Raw genomic sequence first — 18,475 nt, 5'->3', positions numbered from 1 at the left:
TTCCTATAAAACCGCTCAGCCACGTAAGAAGAGCGATCCAGCTGGCCCTTCCCTCCCTGGCCCCAGTAACTTGCCTCAATGGGCCCAATGATTTACTTTACATCCCTTTCTTCATTTTTTCCCCTAGTTTTGGAGCAGGCTCTATTTTACTACCAGCTCCCAGAGTTCACAATTCGTAGACAGAAGTGTCAGCGGTCCACACACAGGCTCCCCCTAGGTCTCCACTCTGGTGATGGCTCGCGGTGTCTCCCTGATGCCGCCATCAGAGGCTCTCCACTGAGCTCAAGTACAAACACCCCGGAGAGGCCACCTCCAATCGTTCAGTGTGCTGGTATTTACGATGGGTGGTGAACTCACCCATGATACTTTCTGCTGACGAGGGAATGACAGCAAGGCGGCGAACTCACAGGGAGCCTGGGACCTCTGGGCGTTGGGAGCCCGAGATTGGGGCTGGGGGTGGGGGGGTGGGGGGAGGGTGAGATAGAGTGTGCAGAGAGAAGTTGGTGAGGATCCCGAAGACAAACCTCCTGATTCCTGCATTTTTGCCTTGGGCTCACCCACACACAGATGCAACGCTCATTCTCACAGCCAAGGAGTGGGAGTGAAGGAAGGGTCTGGGGCTCATCGGGTAGGAAAGAAGGGAGGCTCACATATGTATGGGAAATAATGGCGCGGGCTGAGAAACAACGGTATGGCGGGTGCTGGATGGGGTGGTGAAGACAGAAAAGAAGAAAATGACACACAGAGTCCAGATGCCATTGTGACTGGTATTTATATTATAATGCAACGCGTTCTGTATCAAACTGCTAAAATACCATCTTGTTACTTCTCCTTAAGAAGAGAACCGCTTGCTATCTTGAGAAAACAAGCAAAGACGGTATAGAATAACTAAGCTCAAGGCTTAGGCTTGAGTTTTAAAGACAGGAACTGGAATCTCGCATCTAACAGGTATTACCTGTGTGACTTTTGAGAAGTTAATCTCTCTGTTTCCTCATCTGTCAGATGGTAGCCGCCCTTGTAGGGTTTTTGTGGGGATAAAAAGTGACCATGTATATAAACAGCTTTGCACAGTGCCAGCCCCACGTCAGGGTTCAGTAACTGCCACCTACTGTTACGTTTTATTAAACACAAGAGCCTATTAAGGCCTTTCCCTTCCAGCTCCAGCCTTCCCCGGAGTTTGAGGCACAGAGCATTTGGCTCTAAAATTCTACCTATTTGTCAACACAAATACCTTTCTACTTAATTGGAAGTCGGCCTGGCTCATCTCCCGCAGGCCCATTTACATGCGGGTTGTTTGTCAGGCATGAGGCAGGGGGAAAGGAGAAGGAAGGCAGAGGCGGGGGAAGGTGAACGGGATGGGATTCAAGGCACACCTCGCAGTACACTCACCGAGTCTGGGTCTCGCTGCTGTTCGAGGAAGGCTGAGAATTCCACCAGGCGAAGTTTGGTTGTGCCGATGGAGCGGCCCTGCCAGGCTGGGACTGAGGGAGCTGGGGCTGACGCAGGCTCAAAACCTGAAAGACCAATCGTCACCTCTAAAAGAGGCTGTGAGCCTCGTCCCCCTCTGCCAGAGTCCAGGGGTAGAATTAAGTCAGGCGGTGGTGGGGTTCTGGCCAAGGACCCCAGAGGCACAATGGTCATGTGGCTCCTCTCAAGGCCAACTTCAGCCCAGTTTAAGGGTTGGAAGACACCTCACCCTGGATAAGGGGCCCAGCTGGGGACCAAGGCCAGAGAGGCTGAAAGAGCCCAGGTGAATCCTGCAAAGATCCTCTGAGACACTGGGACTACTGGGCACTTCTTGTGTTGGCTCATCTCCCTCCTTCCCTCCCTCCCTCCTGTCTTCCTTCCTTCCCTCCCTCCCTCCTTCCTTCCTTCCTTCCTTCTTTCCTTCCTTCCTTCCTTCTCTCCCTCCCTCCTTCCTTCCTTCCCTCCCTTCCTTCTCTCCCTCCTTCCCTCCCTCCCTCCTTCCTTCCCTCCCTCCCTCCTTCCTTCCCTCCCTCCCTCCTTCCTTCCCTCTCTCTCTCCCTCCCTCCCTCCCTTCTTCCTTCCTCTCTCCTTTCTTTCCTTCCTTCCTTCCTTTCCTTCCTTCCTTTCCTTTCCTTTCTTTCCTTCCTTCCTTCCTTCCTTCCTTCCTTCCTTCCTTCCTTCCTTCCTTCCTTCCAGCACAAGAGCAGGGGAGGGGCAGAGAGAGAGGGAGAAAGAGAATCCCAAGCAGGTGTGGACAGAAGACTCAGGACTCAGTCTCATGAACCAGGAGATCATGACCTGAGCCAAGATCAAGAGTCGGACGCTTAACCAACTGAGCCACCCAGGCACCCCCCAACCCCCAATCTCTTTTCCTAAGACTGTGGTCATGAGCACTACAGAATTCTCTCTCTCTCTCTCTCAGAATGTTCCATGGCGTCAGAAAAGAGGGTAACACATGAACACACATCCCGATCTGGGGATAGTTCAGCTAAGTGACTCCAGGAGCACAGGTGGGGGATGGGGCAGGTACGCAGGCGAGATTTGGGTTTCCTGGTCAAGGCTTCCCTGGAAACTCTTTGTTAAAGAAAGGGTGCAAGGAACTGAAACCTACTGACATAAGGAAGGGTAAATAAACCCTATCTTCTCTCAAGACGTGGACTGCCCAATCCAGCCTGTTTATGATGAGGAAGGAATCACCACAACTTCCCCTTCCAAGGGTGACCCAGGGTCTTGGCGAAAGTGATGGGCTTCCCTTTTCTTTCTTTTTTTTTCTTCCCACTTTGCAATTGAGATATAATTGACATATCTAAATCTTCCTCCCTTTCTTTTTGTTAAGTAAATTCTCTGCCCAATGTGGGACTTGAACTCATGACCCCAAGATCAAGAGTCACATGCTCTACTGACTGAGCCAGCCAGAAGCCCCCGGCTTTCCTTTTCTGTAAAAACCCATCTGAAGAGCTCCTGGGCGGAGGAGACTGGGGGCACTGGACACATCCATGCCCCTCCTGACTTCCAGCCTTAAGGAAAGTAGGGGTGAGGGAGGGGCACCCACGGACCTACAGGGTGGGGGGTGGGGGTGGGGGTTGCACTGCTGTGGAACACAGTGTGACGGGCTGGCTGCCAGCTGCGTGGGACACTCTCCACGAGGGAGTCGCTGGGAGACTCACCTGGAATGGGGGCTGTGACCGCTGGCTGGATGGGGTAGGCCTGCTGCACGAAGGGCTTGACGCTGGGGGCGGAGGGGCGGACAGAGTCATAAATCGAGACTATAGCAGTGGCTACTCTACTCCCCAGGTCTTGCCTTGGCCTCCCAGTGCTGGGGCCCAACCTGCCACCCCCACACCCCCCCAATTAAGGTTCCCTGCTTGCAGGTGGTAGCACAGCCCAGGCAGAGCTCTGCCTGGTGACTCCCTCTGATTGAGACGGGCCAGCATGGTGCTGGGGACCCAACCATCAAGCCTCACACCGCTTCAGTGGGACAAGCTGGAGAGACCCCAGCACGATTCCCGTATGCTGTGACATCTACTGGACCCTCTCTCCTCGTCCCTGCCACGACCCAGGTCAGGGGTCACCACTCCCAGGCAAGGTTTGGGACGTGCTTCAGGCTCCTTCTCTTGGCCAAACAGCTCAAGTTCTTTTGAGAACAGGTGGGCAGGATTGCCTTTGTGTTTTTATCTCCAGACCACCCTCGGCTTCCAGTTTACAAGGCCCGCTTCAAGCAGGATGGTCTCTTAGCTGCCCTTACCACCGGGAAAGCCAGGATGGGCTGGGCTATAGGATCGCCTCCACCGGCCTCTCTCAGGAAGGCACTTCTCAGGAAGACCCCGGGCTCTGCCCTCCAAAGCCATGAAGGGACGGGGCCTCTCTCCCTGTCTCCCGCTGGACACTAATGCTTAAGGTGGCCGTGAGCTGGACTTAAGCGGTCTCTTTGCTGCTACTGGCCTCGGTGGATAATGGGAGAGGACTCTGGCAATCTCAGGTTAAATCTCCTTTCTCCCGCAAGCCCCGAGGCAGAGTCATCCTAGAGAAACGCCACCCGGGGTTGGGCTGTGACCAGACCCTTGCCGTCACTGAGAAGCCCCTCCTTGCACTTACTCTTGTGAGGATCCCGGCTGCCCTGTTTGTATCATTCCTGGCCAGAACTAGAAGGCAAAACGCAAGAGGTGTCAGAATTAGGAGTTCACATCGAAGCACTGTTCGGGATGCCTACACACTGCAGCCCCTGCTAAAGACAGTGGGTTCAGACCCTCCATCAGCTGCACGGTGACCCTCTCTCGACGTAGATGTGGTCACCGATGTGCACACGATGGCAGTGGCATCCTTGGCCTGGCAGCCCAGGGCTCCTCCTCCAGATCAGTGCCCTGAGGGCAGGGACCAGGCAGCAGCTTCTCCATGTTCCCCTGACACCTAACAGAGATCTGGGCACATTACAGGTGGGCTCACAGATGTTCTGTCTGACTGCTTTATCCAGGCACACCCCCCACCCCCCTTCCCCCTCCCCTTCTCTTCCTCCATTCTTTTTTTTTTTTTTTAATTTTTTTTTTTTTAGCGTTTATTTTTGAGACAGAGAGAGACAGAGCGTGAATGGGAGAGGGTCAGAGAGAGAGGGAGACACAGAATCCAAAACAGGCTCCAGGCTCTGAGCCATCAGCACAGAGCCTGACGCGGGGCTTGAACTCACGGACCGCAAGATCATGACCTGAGCCGAAGTCGGACACCTAACCAACTGAGCCACCCAGGCGCCCCTCTTCTTCCATTCTTAAACCCTCCCTGTGTGACGTTCGGTCTCCACAGCTCATAGCACCGAGGGCCCAGCTGGGAGAGGACAAAGCTCTGAGCAAGAGGCCAAAAGCTCCAAGAAGCAATGCGGACACCTCCTTTGCTGTAAGCTTCCCTGAGGCTTCTGGTGCCTGCCAGCCCCTGCTGGAGAGGCGGCCTGTTAAAAGGAGTTGCGGGGCGCCTGGGTGGCGCAGTCGGTTAAGCGTCTGACTTCAGCCAGGTCACAATCTCGCGGTCCGTGAGTTCGAGCCCCGTGTCGGGCTCTGGGCTGATGGCTCGGAGCCTGGAGCCTGTTTCCGATTCTGTGTCTCTTTCTCTCTCTGCCCCTCCCCTGTTCATGCTCTGTCTCTCTCTGTCCCAAAAATAAATAAAAACGTTGAAAAAAAAATTAAAAAAAAAATTAAAAAAATAAAAGGAGTTGCAAAGGGAGGCATAAGGCTCCGGGTTTGAGTCCTGAGGTCACTATCTATGGGACTGTGATCAAATTCCCCAAACTCTTGTTACTCCGTAACCTCGTCTGCAAAACGGCAACAATAACTAGAACCGCTAAAGATGATTTCAAAGATTAATGGGATGGTAACAAACGTTCAACTTCTCAGCCCTTGGTAGGTGCAAAAGGAAAACGGTAACAGAATACTTTGTCCCTTTAGGGCTTAGTTCCCTTAAAGTGACCCCGAGGACACAGGAAAAGAGACGAAGGGCCAGGAAAAAAAGCAGAAGCAGCAGGTCACAACCCAGAAGGGCACTGGCAAAGTAATACCTAATCCCACGTCTGCAGGGACCAAGGATGCCTTCCTCTTCCTTTCTCTCCAGGCCCCCTCCCTCCTTCTCTCTCCAGCTCCTTCCCTCCCTTTTACCACTTTGCCCCCAGCAGCATCAGCTGGCCACAGGTAGTCCCTCCCTCCCCTACACGGGAGCCAAGAACAAGCGCCAGGTGGATGGCTTCGCGCCCGGCCCCTCACCCCTGGGGGCCACCACTACAGGACCAGCTTGTGACTTACCCCCGGCGCCCCCGGGAAGGCGGGGCGTGGAATCCCAGGCAGCCCCAGCTTGTTGTGAATGGCGGTGGCCGAGACAATCTGTGCTGACGACATGGCGGCCATGTGCTGCAGGGCCTTATCCTTGGCAGTCTGATCCTTGAAGGTGACAGTGACACACAGACTTAATACAGAACACAGGGCTACCAGGCAGCTTCCACAGGCACAGCCACGAGCACATGGACTAAATACAGAGCCACAAGAGAGGCCGGAGAAGCAAACATGCACGGATAAATAAACACAGCCAGAAGGCTAAAACACACTCGACCTACCGTTAACTCTGAACCTTTACTGAGACTACCCAGTGGCAAGGTTTAAAAAAAAAAAAAAATTTTTTTTTTAATCTGTTTTTCAACAGAATGGGAAGCCTCTGAGAAGAGTGGACAGCGTATTTATTTTTCCAGCTTCCATAGGGAGATTTCTCCAATTACTTAACACATTCAAGGCAAGGTGGGGGGGGGGGGGAAGGCCTTGCTTTTAAGCATACGGATGGGAGAAGGGGGCGTAAAGAGGGGCGGCTGTGGATCTGGGGTAGGCCCATCCACAAGGTGCGGGCAGGCGCCATCGGTGTGCACAGTCACGGGGCCGCACTCCCAGGGGCTGCTGGAGTCATGCGAGGCTCAGAAGCCGTAGCAGACACCTGGTGAGGGGAGGTTGGGAGGCAGCAGGGCGGGCAGGGGGCCAGGACGGGGCCAAGCAGCATGCTGGCGGGGTGCATGCTTTCTCAGGTATCCCCACCACGGGGCTAAGGCCACACAGGTTCTCTCTACAGCCGAGAACGCAGGGGCTGCTACCGGGTAAGTGGTTTCTCCCTTCCCTGATGGGTCACTTCTAGAAAAGCCAAGGCTGATAACACAAAAGCTAGCCAAAAAGTCTGCCAAGCACAGCTAAAATACAGAATACTCAACGTGGTGAAAATACTTACCATGCTTGTTACCTGGATACAACAATAAACAATTTGTTAAAAGAATTGCGGACAAAAGCAGGGGTATTTTTCTTCTTCACTTAAAAAAATACATATATCCTTATACAAACACAAAATATTGGGTACAATAAAATGCATAGGAGTGTGGGTCTTTTTTCACATTTTAGGAGGGATGTCTGACCCAGATAACTAGAAGGGCGATTACCAACCACTCCAACCTTTCAGAAACTACTCCCAACCCCCTTCGAGCTGGTTCTGCGGCTTCCCCAGTACAGATGGAGAAACGGTCAGGCAGGTCCTGACGGTACAGGCTTCATGCTTGGGAAACAAGTCAAGGTTCCTCCCGGCTGCTAACAGAAGGTCTATACAATCTATACCAGGCCCAGACTCCATCAGAGCAGGAACAAAATGGGGACAGTAAAGTAAAGACAGCACCCACCACGGCTGCCGTTCAGAGTCAGCCAGTGAGTGAAGGTCAAGGGGAACTTCAGGCTGAAACAGCCCTGACTTGGCTTCAATGTGTACAGATTTACCCAGAGGTGACACAGAAGCATGCGGAGGTGCCAAAGGCAAAGCCAAAAGGAGAAATTTAAACACGAACAAGCAAAAACCAGAAACAAAAAGCCCCCCAAAGCCTACAAAATAACTACTAGGGGCTTCTAAGAAAGATCAGATTAGGTGCTCCCGAGGTATAGACAGACATCACTCAGCCCCGTAATTGCCAGAACACCGCGTGAATTTGCAAAAAGCTTATGCTGCCCCTTGACAAAGAGCCTAACACTTGCATGAAATTTGACACTTGTCACATTTCTCTGGCTCTCAACTGAAAAAGTAAGGAGCCTCATGTCGCAGCTTTTTGGCTGGCACACGGTCATTATGGTCATCTCGAAAGGCACGTGCTACAGCTGAATGGCACCACAAAGGGCCCAGGAAGCCTGCAGGATTGCTCGTCCCCAGTGGAATGGCACCGGGGGACCAGAGTGGTGCTTTACTGCCTCTGGTCAGATGACATTCTTTGAGCTGAGCCTCCATTTGCTAATTTGCTGAAGGCTCTACCTAAAGCTAGCTTTCTCTGTCAACATTTTTGCTTCCTTCCTTCCTTCTCCTTCTCTCTTTTTTTTTTTTTTTTTTTAAGATCTGAATCATTTCAGACACTGTGATGCTCGTAACAGACAAAATCACGATGATGGTGGAATAAACTGACTAGGTGTATAAGTGCCCTAAACCCAGCTGAGCCTGACACACACACAGATCCCAGCTCCAGTCCATCTGTTCCTACCTAGCTGGTCCCGTGGTTTCACCTGCCACCTGCCCCCTCATCATCCCCGCAGAAGGTGATCCACATGTGTGAACAGAAAGCCCGGCTCTAGTCACACTACAGCCCGTCTCCGTCAGAAGTGCCCTGACATGAATACAAACACATCAGTTTTCTTCTGGGCCCGTCACTTTGTACTCCAGCCCCGAAGCCATCTAGCCCCTAATGAGAGGTTACGGACGCCTCTCAAGGTGATTTCTGAACTGAAGTAATGCCACAGGTCTCACCACAGGCGCCTTCCACTGAGAGGAACAAGCCTCACAGCTTCTCCGGGGCCCAGGCTAGGGGAGCTGGGACAGCGCAGCCCAGACTTCTCGCAGGCCTGGCTGATGCAAATTCTGAGGAATTACTACAAAAGATCTGTGGGCTTGGCTCGATCCCAAAAGCACCATCCTCGGGGCGCCTGCGGGGCTCGGCTGGCTAAGCGTCCGACTCTTGACTTTGGCTCAGGTCATGATCTCAAGGTTCCCGAGTTCGAGCCCCGAATCGGGCTCAGTGCTGACAGCACGGAGCTGGTTTGGGATTCTCTGTCCCTCCCTCAAAAATAAATAAAACCTTTTTCTCTCTCTCAAAATAAATAAAAACTTCAAACAATTTTTTTTTTTTTTTAATTTCAAATGCACATCATGGGCCTCTCTCAGACCTGAGAGTCCCCTGTTGATGAAATGCTGACGACGGGGGTGATGTGGCACGCCCAGATACAGTGTGTTTGCACACACTCGGGTGGATGGAAGGACTCAAGAATTAAAAGTCCAGGTCCAAAGAGAAAGGACTCCCCCACATCTCCATGGCCCATTTTTATTCTACTAGAGGTGCTGGAGATGTTCCCGTGTGCTGCGCGGACTGAAAAGTTCTTCGAAAAGCTCATGAAAGTTTGATGCTTTTTTTTTTTTTTTTTTTTAAAGGAAATCAGGCAAGGAGGAAAGGAGAAAAGTCACCAGCTTTTGTATGTCACACAGCTTCGGAACATGGCCGTTTCCTTTTGCCAAACACAGTAAGGTTGGACTCTTACTGCCCGGCGTTCCAGGACGTGCCTGAATGGGACACACGTCCGGAAGCAGGAGCGCAAATCAGTGGTTCCTAGCCCACCACATTGTTCCGTGCCAGTAAAAGGAGGCTCTCCAGGCGGGCTTGAACCTGCCTCGGCCTGACGGTGGTAGTGGGTTGCGTTACCTTGGGCAAGTCATTGAATGCTCTAATTCTCTTCATCTATGAAACGGAGTTGTACTTTATTCTCTAAAGCCTTTCTGGCTCCAAAAGTATTTGTGGCAATGAGTGTGAGTTCCATTTATAAGCAAATACGTCTTAACACGCACAGCCGGAAACCACCGGCGAAAAGACAGTAAGATGTTAAAATTTGGGCAGCTCCTGGCCACCTATCCTAACAGAGAGAAAGCCAAGCGTGGAGAGGAAATTTTATCTCAAGTAGAGGTTCTTTCTGCACTTGACCTAGCTATTTGAGAATAGGCAATTTTCTGCAAATGGACTAAAATGTCTATACCTCTGATTTCCTACCTTTTGAAGTGGAGACGCTCTACCTACTCATCTAATTTTAGAACCTCTCCCCGTTTATCTATGATATATATTTGAAAATTAAAAGGATTACATTTTATTATTTAAAATCTAAAGCAACCCTGCAGATAATAAGCACAGCAAGCGAGATCCTGAAATCAGAACCGACAGCCTGGCTGTTGACCCACTTAATCTGAAATGGGAGTACGGAACGATGCCAAGCTGAGAGATTTCAATGGAAGGGACTCTAAATTGTCATTTGCAGCCTAGAGATACAAGCCTGGCTTGGAAGAAATTATAACTCTAAGTGAGTAAATTGCTTCTCTGTGTCACTCTGGTCTAATATCCTGGACTTTTGGGGCGTCCCACTCCATCCTTACCACTCACCCCAGAATAAAGGGGGCAGGGCGGTTGTTAATCTACCCAAATAACTGACGCTTAAGTAAGTTCAGAAATATACGTTACACTTGTACATCAGAATACTTTTATTCTAAGATGTTTTCACACCAACATTTCTGAAATGTGGATGAGATTTACAAAGGATGAGCACCCTGTTTTATCCTGAAAAGCTGTTACTAAGTCAATACCAAGTTGCGGTCTGTGATGTCTTACAGGACGGGAAATACTCTGAGTGTGTGCGTGTCTATACGTGACCTTGCATGAACAAGAACACCGTGTCCTAGCAAAAAGCCTGGACAACTTCACACGGAGTCCTCATTACTGATTTTAAGTCCCTCCATCCCTAAGATTACGAAGAATGAGGCCACAAAAAAGCTGAATATTTGGGGAATGGAGAATAAAAGGCAAATCTCCTTTTCCAACTGAATCCTAACTCAAGCCCATGGTCTGAAATGTGCAAAATATTTATGGAGCAGGAAACACGGGGGCTTTCAGAACAAATGGCCCGTCTGCCCGAAGAATGAGGTCAGACACAGCACTGTGCTGAGGGATGCAGGTCTCAGAACCCACTCGACTTTCTTCCTTGTCCAATTTCTGGCACGCCATGCTGTCAATGGCCTTCCCTGCCTCAGCCACACGGGGTCCAGCAGGCTGTGTCACGCATAAACTCCTCAGCCTGAAGCCTTCCAAACTGTTATTGCCATTTAGTAAACAGGCTTTCATATTTCATGAGGCAGAGCAAGGCTGCTGCTATACCTCTGGGTTCCACAGACTGCCTCCTCGTTACGGTTTAAATGTGCATGATGTTTGGAAAGTGTCTACAGTGTAATATACGTGACAGGAAGGCGGCCAGTGTCACAAATGCACATGGCTGAAGCAGTGCACTCTTCAGACTCCAGGACATGTGATGAATCAGTCTCCAGACAGTATGGGAGTCTTATTCCCACTTTCCTCTGCTTCCTTGGCTTTTGATTACTCTGAGGAATCAATTATCTTATTGTTTTCCAGCACTAGCCATCAACCACGTTAAAGATAATAGAAAGTTCACAAGCTTGCAAGTATAATATTATAGCTGTTATATACGGCATTTTAATGAACAGCATACTAAATCAATATACTCCAGTTTGTTCAGGGGCCATCAATTTAAAACGTGAAGACTCCAATCTACTTTATTCGTAAGGAAGTCCACTGATACACCAGGAAAAATAGGCAACGCTGGAAAAAAAGACCACGGACTCAAATTCTCTGGATAGCTCTTAAATGTTTTTCCCCAAGTGCACTTTTCCCAGCAATACAAAAATACAGTACAGGAGAGAGGAAAGATAGCAATTTGCTTGCAAAACCACTTTTTTCAGGAAAAGACAAAACACGGGATGCTCTCCTAAAAAGTCATTTTGCAGATGTTGCTTTCACCTTGCACTATGTGGATTCACATGACCTCTGTGATTATTAGCGCTAGCCCCTGAGTACATAAAACATCGCAAATCTGTAGGATGGTTTGGGAGAAAAGATGGAGGGCACTTGAATTTTTCTAGCCATGATCCCTAATTTACTTATTATTAGAGAAAGCAGGAGTAAATACAAAAGGGGGCTATTTCGGTCGGGCAACAGCTAATGCCAGGGGGGGAAGGCACATTCATACTTCTCCCGACTTGCCATGTAATGAGTAGCAATTAATTCATCTTATTGTATTTCCAAATGCCAGAGACTCCATTCACATCAAAGAAAAAATTTTCAAGGCTTTTACTATTGTACATTTTTAAATGTACTAAGCTATATTTAGTATTTTATAATTGTCAATAGGGTTTCCTTTAATTTTGATGTGGGGCTTAGCATCATAAAAGATTGTAGATGAGGATCCAGGTGATTTATAGGTGTGCCTGACAACACTACCAGGAAACCTATCATTGAGGTCAGCTAAAGCTAGGTCTGGGTGCTGGGGAAAAGGCACCCTTCTGACCATAGCCCCCTTTCCCCTGGGAGGTGACAGTAAGAGGCAGGAAGTAAATCTCTCTCGAGGAGCCAGAGGAACCCACGCAGGCAGCAGGCTCTAGTTTGGCTCCAGACTGAGTTCCAGCTCCCACCACTCATCTGCTGTTTAATTCAAATATACAGAAGTGCCTGGGTGGCTGAGTCGGTTAGCATCCAACTTTGGCTCAGGTCACGATCTCACGGTTCGTGGGTTCAAGCCCTGCGTCGGGCTCTGTGCTGACAGCTTGGAGTCTGGAGCCTGCTTCGGATTCTGTGGCTCCCTCTCTCTCTCTGCCCCTCCCTGGCTCATACTCTCTCTGTCTCTCTCTCTCTCTCTCTCTCAAAATAAAGAAACATTTTAAAAGATTAAAATTAAATAATTCAAACATACAGACACGATGAACAGTGAGAGATGACGTGAAAGCATCTTGAGTCAGAGAAATGAGCCCTCATCCTTGACCAGTATTCTTTGGGCAGAGCTGCATGACATCATGTGAAGAGTTTGGGCTTTGGTGCTAAATGCAGATCAAATGCAGACTTGGGACCCTGGGTAAGTCACCTGGCCATTGAGCATCTGCTTCCTCATTTGTAAAGTGAGGCCGAGAACAGCGCCTTCAGGACTGCTTTGGGAATTGCATTAAGCACTCCCCAGGGTGCCCGCAGCCTTGCCATTCAGTGGACTTGCAGTCTCTGGGGCGCATGTGACCCGAAATGCTTAAGACACCCTGGCCCCGATCACATGAACTTTCAGCTCTCTGGTAGTCTAGAGCATCGTAGACACTGGGGGCCGATTAACAACGGGATTTCTCCAGCAAGCGATAAAAACGGAGAATGAGGGTGTTTCCGTGGCCCTTAAAAAGAAAATCCAGCCCTGGCTCAGTTCACACAGAAAGGTGAATGCATTCAGCCCTCTGTTTACACTGTGAGTTCCGCATCACCACACGGTTGATAAGAGGTTCTAATTCCAACACACCCAAGCCCGAGAAATAAACGGTCTCCACCCTTAGCTTGAATCAGGTAAATTAAAAACAAGGCAGAGAAAATATCACTGGGGAGAGAGGGTGAGTGCAAAAGAACCCCCTGAGGATCGGAAGGTATCAGGAAGGTGCCGCGTCATTTCCCAAATCCTGCGGCCGAGCCAACTGTCTCAGGACTGGCACCGGGACAAAGGAGGCTGTGGTTTCAGGCTTCCGTGGCCGTGTGTACCGCTGACAGCCATCGCCTGAAGGAGCGGGGTGGCTCAGCAGGCCACGGGGAGCACCATGGGTGAAGTGAGGCGTGTCTCCCCTGTGGACGGGCCCATTCGTGGCCGGCATCGGTGGTGACACGACCGGGAGGTAGCCTTGTGAAGTGCAGCAACGCCCCCAGAGAAGTTCCTGAACTCTCCGCGAGAATTAAATCAACAATTTGAACTTCAAGCTCCCTGCTTATTGGAAGGAACGGCAGATTGGGAAGAATGGCCTGCTCAGAAATCAAATCACAAAAGGCCACCAGGGTGAGGATGAAGAAAACGGCCCCGGGGAGCACATGTAGCTCGTAAATTAGTCACCAACGACTGGACGCAATCGGACACTCGCGGGCCCTCTTCTGCTCTCGTGGCATGACGCGATGTCAGCAAGTACTGGCTTTTCTTCAGTGCGAGTCCAGAGCTGGACGTGAACACGTCCACCGCCCAAGATGTATTCCTGCTGAGGTCAGGGCAGAATGAAGAAGCCCTCTTTTCCTCGGAGTACCGTCTGGACTTGGGCACTCCAGGCCCCAGGAGGCCCGGCCCACCTTCTCAGGAAGATGACGACGGTCCACAGGGGGTGGGCGGCCTGCAGGTCGCCTTTCTGCGGCCGCCAGGGAGGGGAGGCCTCTGGGCAGGGACTGGACAACCCCTCGAGGCAACTGAACATCCCGAGATAAGAGACTCGGAGGAGGAAGCTCGAAGTAGGAACCCTAAGCAGCAAAGAGAGACTGCTTCGTGTGTGGACCACACTTCTGCGTTCTTTTTATAGGCTGGGATAATAAATCCCTGCGCTTCCAAAAAAAAAAAGGGGGGGGGGGCTAATGGCCTCTTGGGCAATCAATGGTGAGCGAAATAATTCAAAGTAGAGAATAACTTCTAGAGCTGTGGGCCAGGCTCGGGACCACGCCGCACGCTGTCTTCTCTGACAGGCTGCCGCCTCTCCACGGCTCGGCCGGAGATCGCAGTGAGGGGCTAACCCGCGGGTGAGGAGGAGACGCGCGACAACAAATGAACCTGCTCTGGGTGACATCTGCAGGTGCAGCTGGTGACACGAGGTCCGAGGGAGGAAAGTCGGCATCCTTGGAATTGCTAAAGGCACGTTCCACCGATCCACAGGTCCTTCCCACGCTGCACCTGCGTGGCTCCATCTTTACCTTGTAACTACAATCAGGCCTAGTTACAAAGAGCCGTGTGTCACCTACAACCACCCCAGAGCCTGTTAGAGCAGTGGGTTCAAAAGGATTTTGTCTGGGCAGGGACCACAACATGGCACGCCCAGCGCTGCGGAACGATTCCCTCAAAGCTAATAAGCTCCCTCTTAGACCCCCAGTTAGCGCTCTGATTTGTCTCTTACGGCCCGTTAGCCCAAGAAGATTGAATCAGAAAATAAAACACTGCAAAGTGTATGCTTAACGTCCAAAATTCTGGCACTCTGGTCACAAATGCCTTGCATTTCCTTATCCATTTTAGCAGGCTCTTGAATCTCAACGGGATTCCGCCAACCCCTTCACCCCTTCTTCCTACTGGCCCGGCTTCTCTGCTCCTGGTTCTTTGTCTCCTCACAGCACTTCTCGACTACCTCAACCATCCCCTCGATCTGCTTGCCCCTTGCAGCCCTCCCTTGCGCTTACAGTCTGGGGCCAAGGCCATCCCAAATGGCTAGCCAAGTCTATCTTGGCTTAGGCCTCTACATACATTATTAATTTCTTAAGTTTATTTATTTATTTTGGGAGAGGGAGAGTGTGAGAGTGAGCAAGCAAGGGAGGGGCAGAGAGAGAGGGAGAGAGAGGGTCCCAAGCAGGCTCCAAGCTGTCAGTGCAGAGCCTAATGGGGGCTCGAACTCACAAACCGTGAGATCGTGACCTGGGCTGAGATCAAGAGTCGGACGTTTTACTGACTGAGCCACCCAGGCACCTCTAGGCTGCTCTGCATAAACAAAATGTCTCATGTTGGTGCCAATGGCTTTAGCACAAATTCAGAGTAAACGATGGATACAAATCTAGACTCATTTTAGGACAGGGGCAAAAGGAGAAAATAGTTTTCACTGGATTTATTTTCTTAGGGAAATAAATGGCAAGGAAAGATACCATTGCTGGGGGGTGGGGAGAAGAAGGAGATTGTGACTGGCTGGGGAAAGAGGTTGGGGAGAGGAAATTAGAAAAAGAATACCGTTTTGCCATTTGATTTCTTCCACTGGAAAAAAAAAATGAAGAGAAATACATCATAATGAAAATGATCGTTTCTGGTTGGTAGAAACAAATATTTTATAGTAACTCTCTTCACTTTTTCATGTTGTCCTATTTAAAATACAGCAGGAAGAAACTCGTAGTTAACTGATGCATCCCCTCAGTGAACTGCCATTACTTTAAGAGAACCCAACCTTCAATAACCTATATGTTCAATGCTGCTATTGAAAAGTGTCCACTTTTCAGACTTAGTAAGGAGAGAAGTTTTAAACATCATTTACTCTTTAAAAAACATCGAGGAAGGAAGAGAGCACAGCAGTCGAGGGGACAGGAGCGGGAGCCAGCTGAAGAGACTGTGTGTGTGTGTGTGTGTGTGTGTGTGTGTGTGTGTGTGTGTGTGGCTGCCCCTGGTCCAGGTCAGCACCCCTCTCACTCAGATCCTACAGCAGCCCTTGAATTAGGCTCCCTGCCTCCAGCTCTGCCTCCCCCTAGCCACCCATCTGAAAAGGGTGGGAGAGAACTTTCCAGCCCAGAGCACATCCCACGGCTCAGAGATGAACCTCATTCTCTCACAGAGGATCTGGGACCTTTCTGTTGGGCTTGCCCAGGTCCATCCCGTGCCTCCAAGTAATAGTGTTTTTCATGGTTCCCCAAACACCCCGATATCTCAGGGGAACTGTCTTCCTTTCTCAGTGCCCAGTTCTAATAGCACGCCCTCCCCAAGTCTTTCTTTAATTCTACACTCAGAGCTGACCACTCTTTTCACTGGAGTCTTTGCACCACTCTGTTCAATTTCCACTGCAGAGCCCCCTAGTTGGGGAGCAGTCTCCTGGATATCTAGTATTTCCCCAATGGTGGCCAGAAACAACAGAAATGTTAAGTGTTCCTCAAGAACAGAGATTGCTAATTCGATTCTCTATGCCCGACATGTACTCGAGGGTCTAGAACACTGGGTTCTCCATGAAAAGTTTGCTGTGCTTTATAAAGTTCAAATCTCCGTGGAAATCTTAAATGTCCACAAAATGAAAACAAATTTTGTTATGACAGCTAAAACTAAAGTCCACACATTTTGGGGTGATCTGGTTTACGAGCAAGCCCTCTGAGAACCATTTCTGCACTAGCAGAAGAGTAAGGCTGACCTTTGGGTCTCATTCTAACAGATTTTCAAGAGCATGACTTTTGTAGTAAGGATGACTCATCCTTAATTGGGACATGAGCATGACCACGCTCTTCTTGAGTCTGGTTTCTTCACAGGAATATGGCAGAACCGGCTGCCAAACATGGACTGTCCTGTAAAGGCTGCAGGGACAGCGGAGAGTCACCTCCTTTTCCCTTTACCTAAGGCAGTGTGGTTTTCAAACTGTATTCAGTGGAACACCCCAAGAGGCCATTGCTAAGGCTAAAAGAGCATGAGCCCCAATTAAAATAGTTTACTCATTTATATATGAAATGCTTCAACAAAGATTTCAACCTGAAACACGAGTTTGCAGCTTAAAAAAAGGCTGGAAAGTCACCAGCCTAAAGAATTCGACCGCACCCTTCCCCAGGAAGGAGGGAGGCTTAGAGGCAGGAGGGCTCCCATGGAAGCCACGGCCCCAGGTGTGAGCAAACCACTTTTTCAGGCTCCGAGGGACGCCAGAGGGATGAAGCCTGGCTTCGTTCTCTTTAAGGAGGGCCTCTGTCCACCCCAGAGAACACAAATCCTTGACTTCTAAGCACATAGGAAAAAGGCCCAGCAGTGGGGCTGAAGCAGGTGGGGCAGGCCATCAGCTACCTTCTCCGGCAAACCTGGCTACGTCTTCCCAGGCAAAGCACTGGCGTCTCTTTTTGAAGTCTGGACCCTCGCTGCCGCCCCCACGGCCCGCCCAGAAGCTATCGCTGTTGTCTGCGGGGATGACTTCAACCTTCCACAGCGAGTCTGCCTCGTTAATGAGTGTGGGAGGCCAAGGCAGTGTGGCCGTCAGCCTGACCCCACAACGAACTCAGTGCTCACCCCTGCCTCCCACGAACATGCTGGGAGACACCAGACCTGAAGGGGAAAGCACGGATAAGCCGGTGAGACCTACCTCTCCTGACGAGCCCGCTGCCTGCCTGGTAATGGCTGGTTGGGAAGGCTGAGGAAGGCATCCCTCACATCAAATGCCCACGGGAGGCGAAGGCAGCAACATGTCCCCTGGCTGTCACCTGCCAGTCTGGTGACAGCCAGTCTCACTCATTCTCCTCGGCTGGCCTAATGCCCTCTGGGTGGTGACACAGCGGCTCTGCGACTAGGACCTCAATGCCCTGAACTATGGATAATCACCACAGTGCCAATCACACATTAGGTCCACATTCTGACCAAGGGCTCGAAGTTCACAATTCGCCTTGTTTCTAAAGTGTGGGTGCCGAAGAGAGGGCTGGTGGTCAGAACTGCACGCCCAGCTCCGAGGGACACGAGGGGGGGGCGACACGGCGCGTGCTGGCACAAGACCTTCTGCTTGAGAACACTCTCCCATCTCCACTGGATGAAACCCCGCCTCAAAGACCGATGGGGTAGGCGTCAGAAAGACCGGAGTTCAAATCTTGGCAGTGACGTGTGCTGGGCTTGGTAGCTTTGGGCAAACCAACTGACCTCCTGGCTTCTTAAATATTATCCCTCAAAATCTGAATAATGGAACTCACTTTGGAGTGAGCTTACTGAATGAGAGGACACGTAACAGACTTTGCATACACTCACTCGGTCTTTGCATTCCCCAACAGCAGCACTGTTGCTGTGCAGCCCGTCCCTGGGATTCCCTCCACGTTTTCTCCGGGTGCTTTCTGCTAACACTCATCCGACAGTGCCCTCTATTCTGCATTCCCATTTCCACGGCCAGCTCTGTGAATAGGGGGCTGACTGTTAACTGCCCACCGTGATGGACACCATGCCTGGAGCACTCCACTGGTATTAGCTGATGGGAAGAACAAAGGCCTCCCTTTTCCCAAGAATAATGTGGTAGGGAGGAAGGAAAGGAACCGCAAGAAGATGGAGGTGGTTCTTGGAGCTGAAACGCTGAGCCGGTTGCTACCCTACTGCCTCTGTTTCCACCTCCTCCCTGTGTCTGTCCCAAAGGAGAGTGGGCCAAGGCTGAAAGGAGGGGGAAAATCATCTTTTTTTTTTTTTTTAATAAGAAC

The 18,475-nt window shown here is 50.6% G+C and overlaps 1 protein-coding gene across 12 annotated transcripts in view; it reads right to left on the bottom strand.

Annotated features, from left to right (window-relative positions):
- TEAD1 (TEA domain transcription factor 1) overlaps nucleotides 1–18,475 on the bottom strand; it is a 271,267-nt gene that overhangs the window by 55,126 nt on the left and 197,666 nt on the right. For 8 of the 12 annotated variants that reach the window (XM_011286720.4, XM_045038972.1, XM_011286724.4 and 5 more), the window contains 5 exons: nucleotides 6,709–6,720; nucleotides 5,748–5,882; nucleotides 4,063–4,109; nucleotides 3,135–3,196; nucleotides 1,390–1,514 (listed from right to left, as the gene is read on the bottom strand). In XM_011286720.4, coding sequence (XP_011285022.1) covers nucleotides 1,390–1,514; nucleotides 3,135–3,196; nucleotides 4,063–4,109; nucleotides 5,748–5,882; nucleotides 6,709–6,720 — 381 coding nt within the window. The remainder of the gene's footprint in view (nucleotides 1–1,389; nucleotides 1,515–3,134; nucleotides 3,197–4,062; nucleotides 4,110–5,747; nucleotides 5,883–6,708; nucleotides 6,721–18,475) is intronic. The other 4 variants (XM_023239574.2, XM_019812074.3, XM_011286725.4 and 1 more) reach the window with 1 other exon arrangement.

This window comes from Felis catus, chromosome D1, assembly GCF_018350175.1.
Source record: "Felis catus isolate Fca126 chromosome D1, F.catus_Fca126_mat1.0, whole genome shotgun sequence".
NCBI lineage: Eukaryota > Metazoa > Chordata > Mammalia > Carnivora > Felidae > Felis > Felis catus.
The sequence above is the reverse complement of the archived record's forward strand: the minus strand, read 5'-3'. Positions and strand labels throughout refer to the sequence as shown.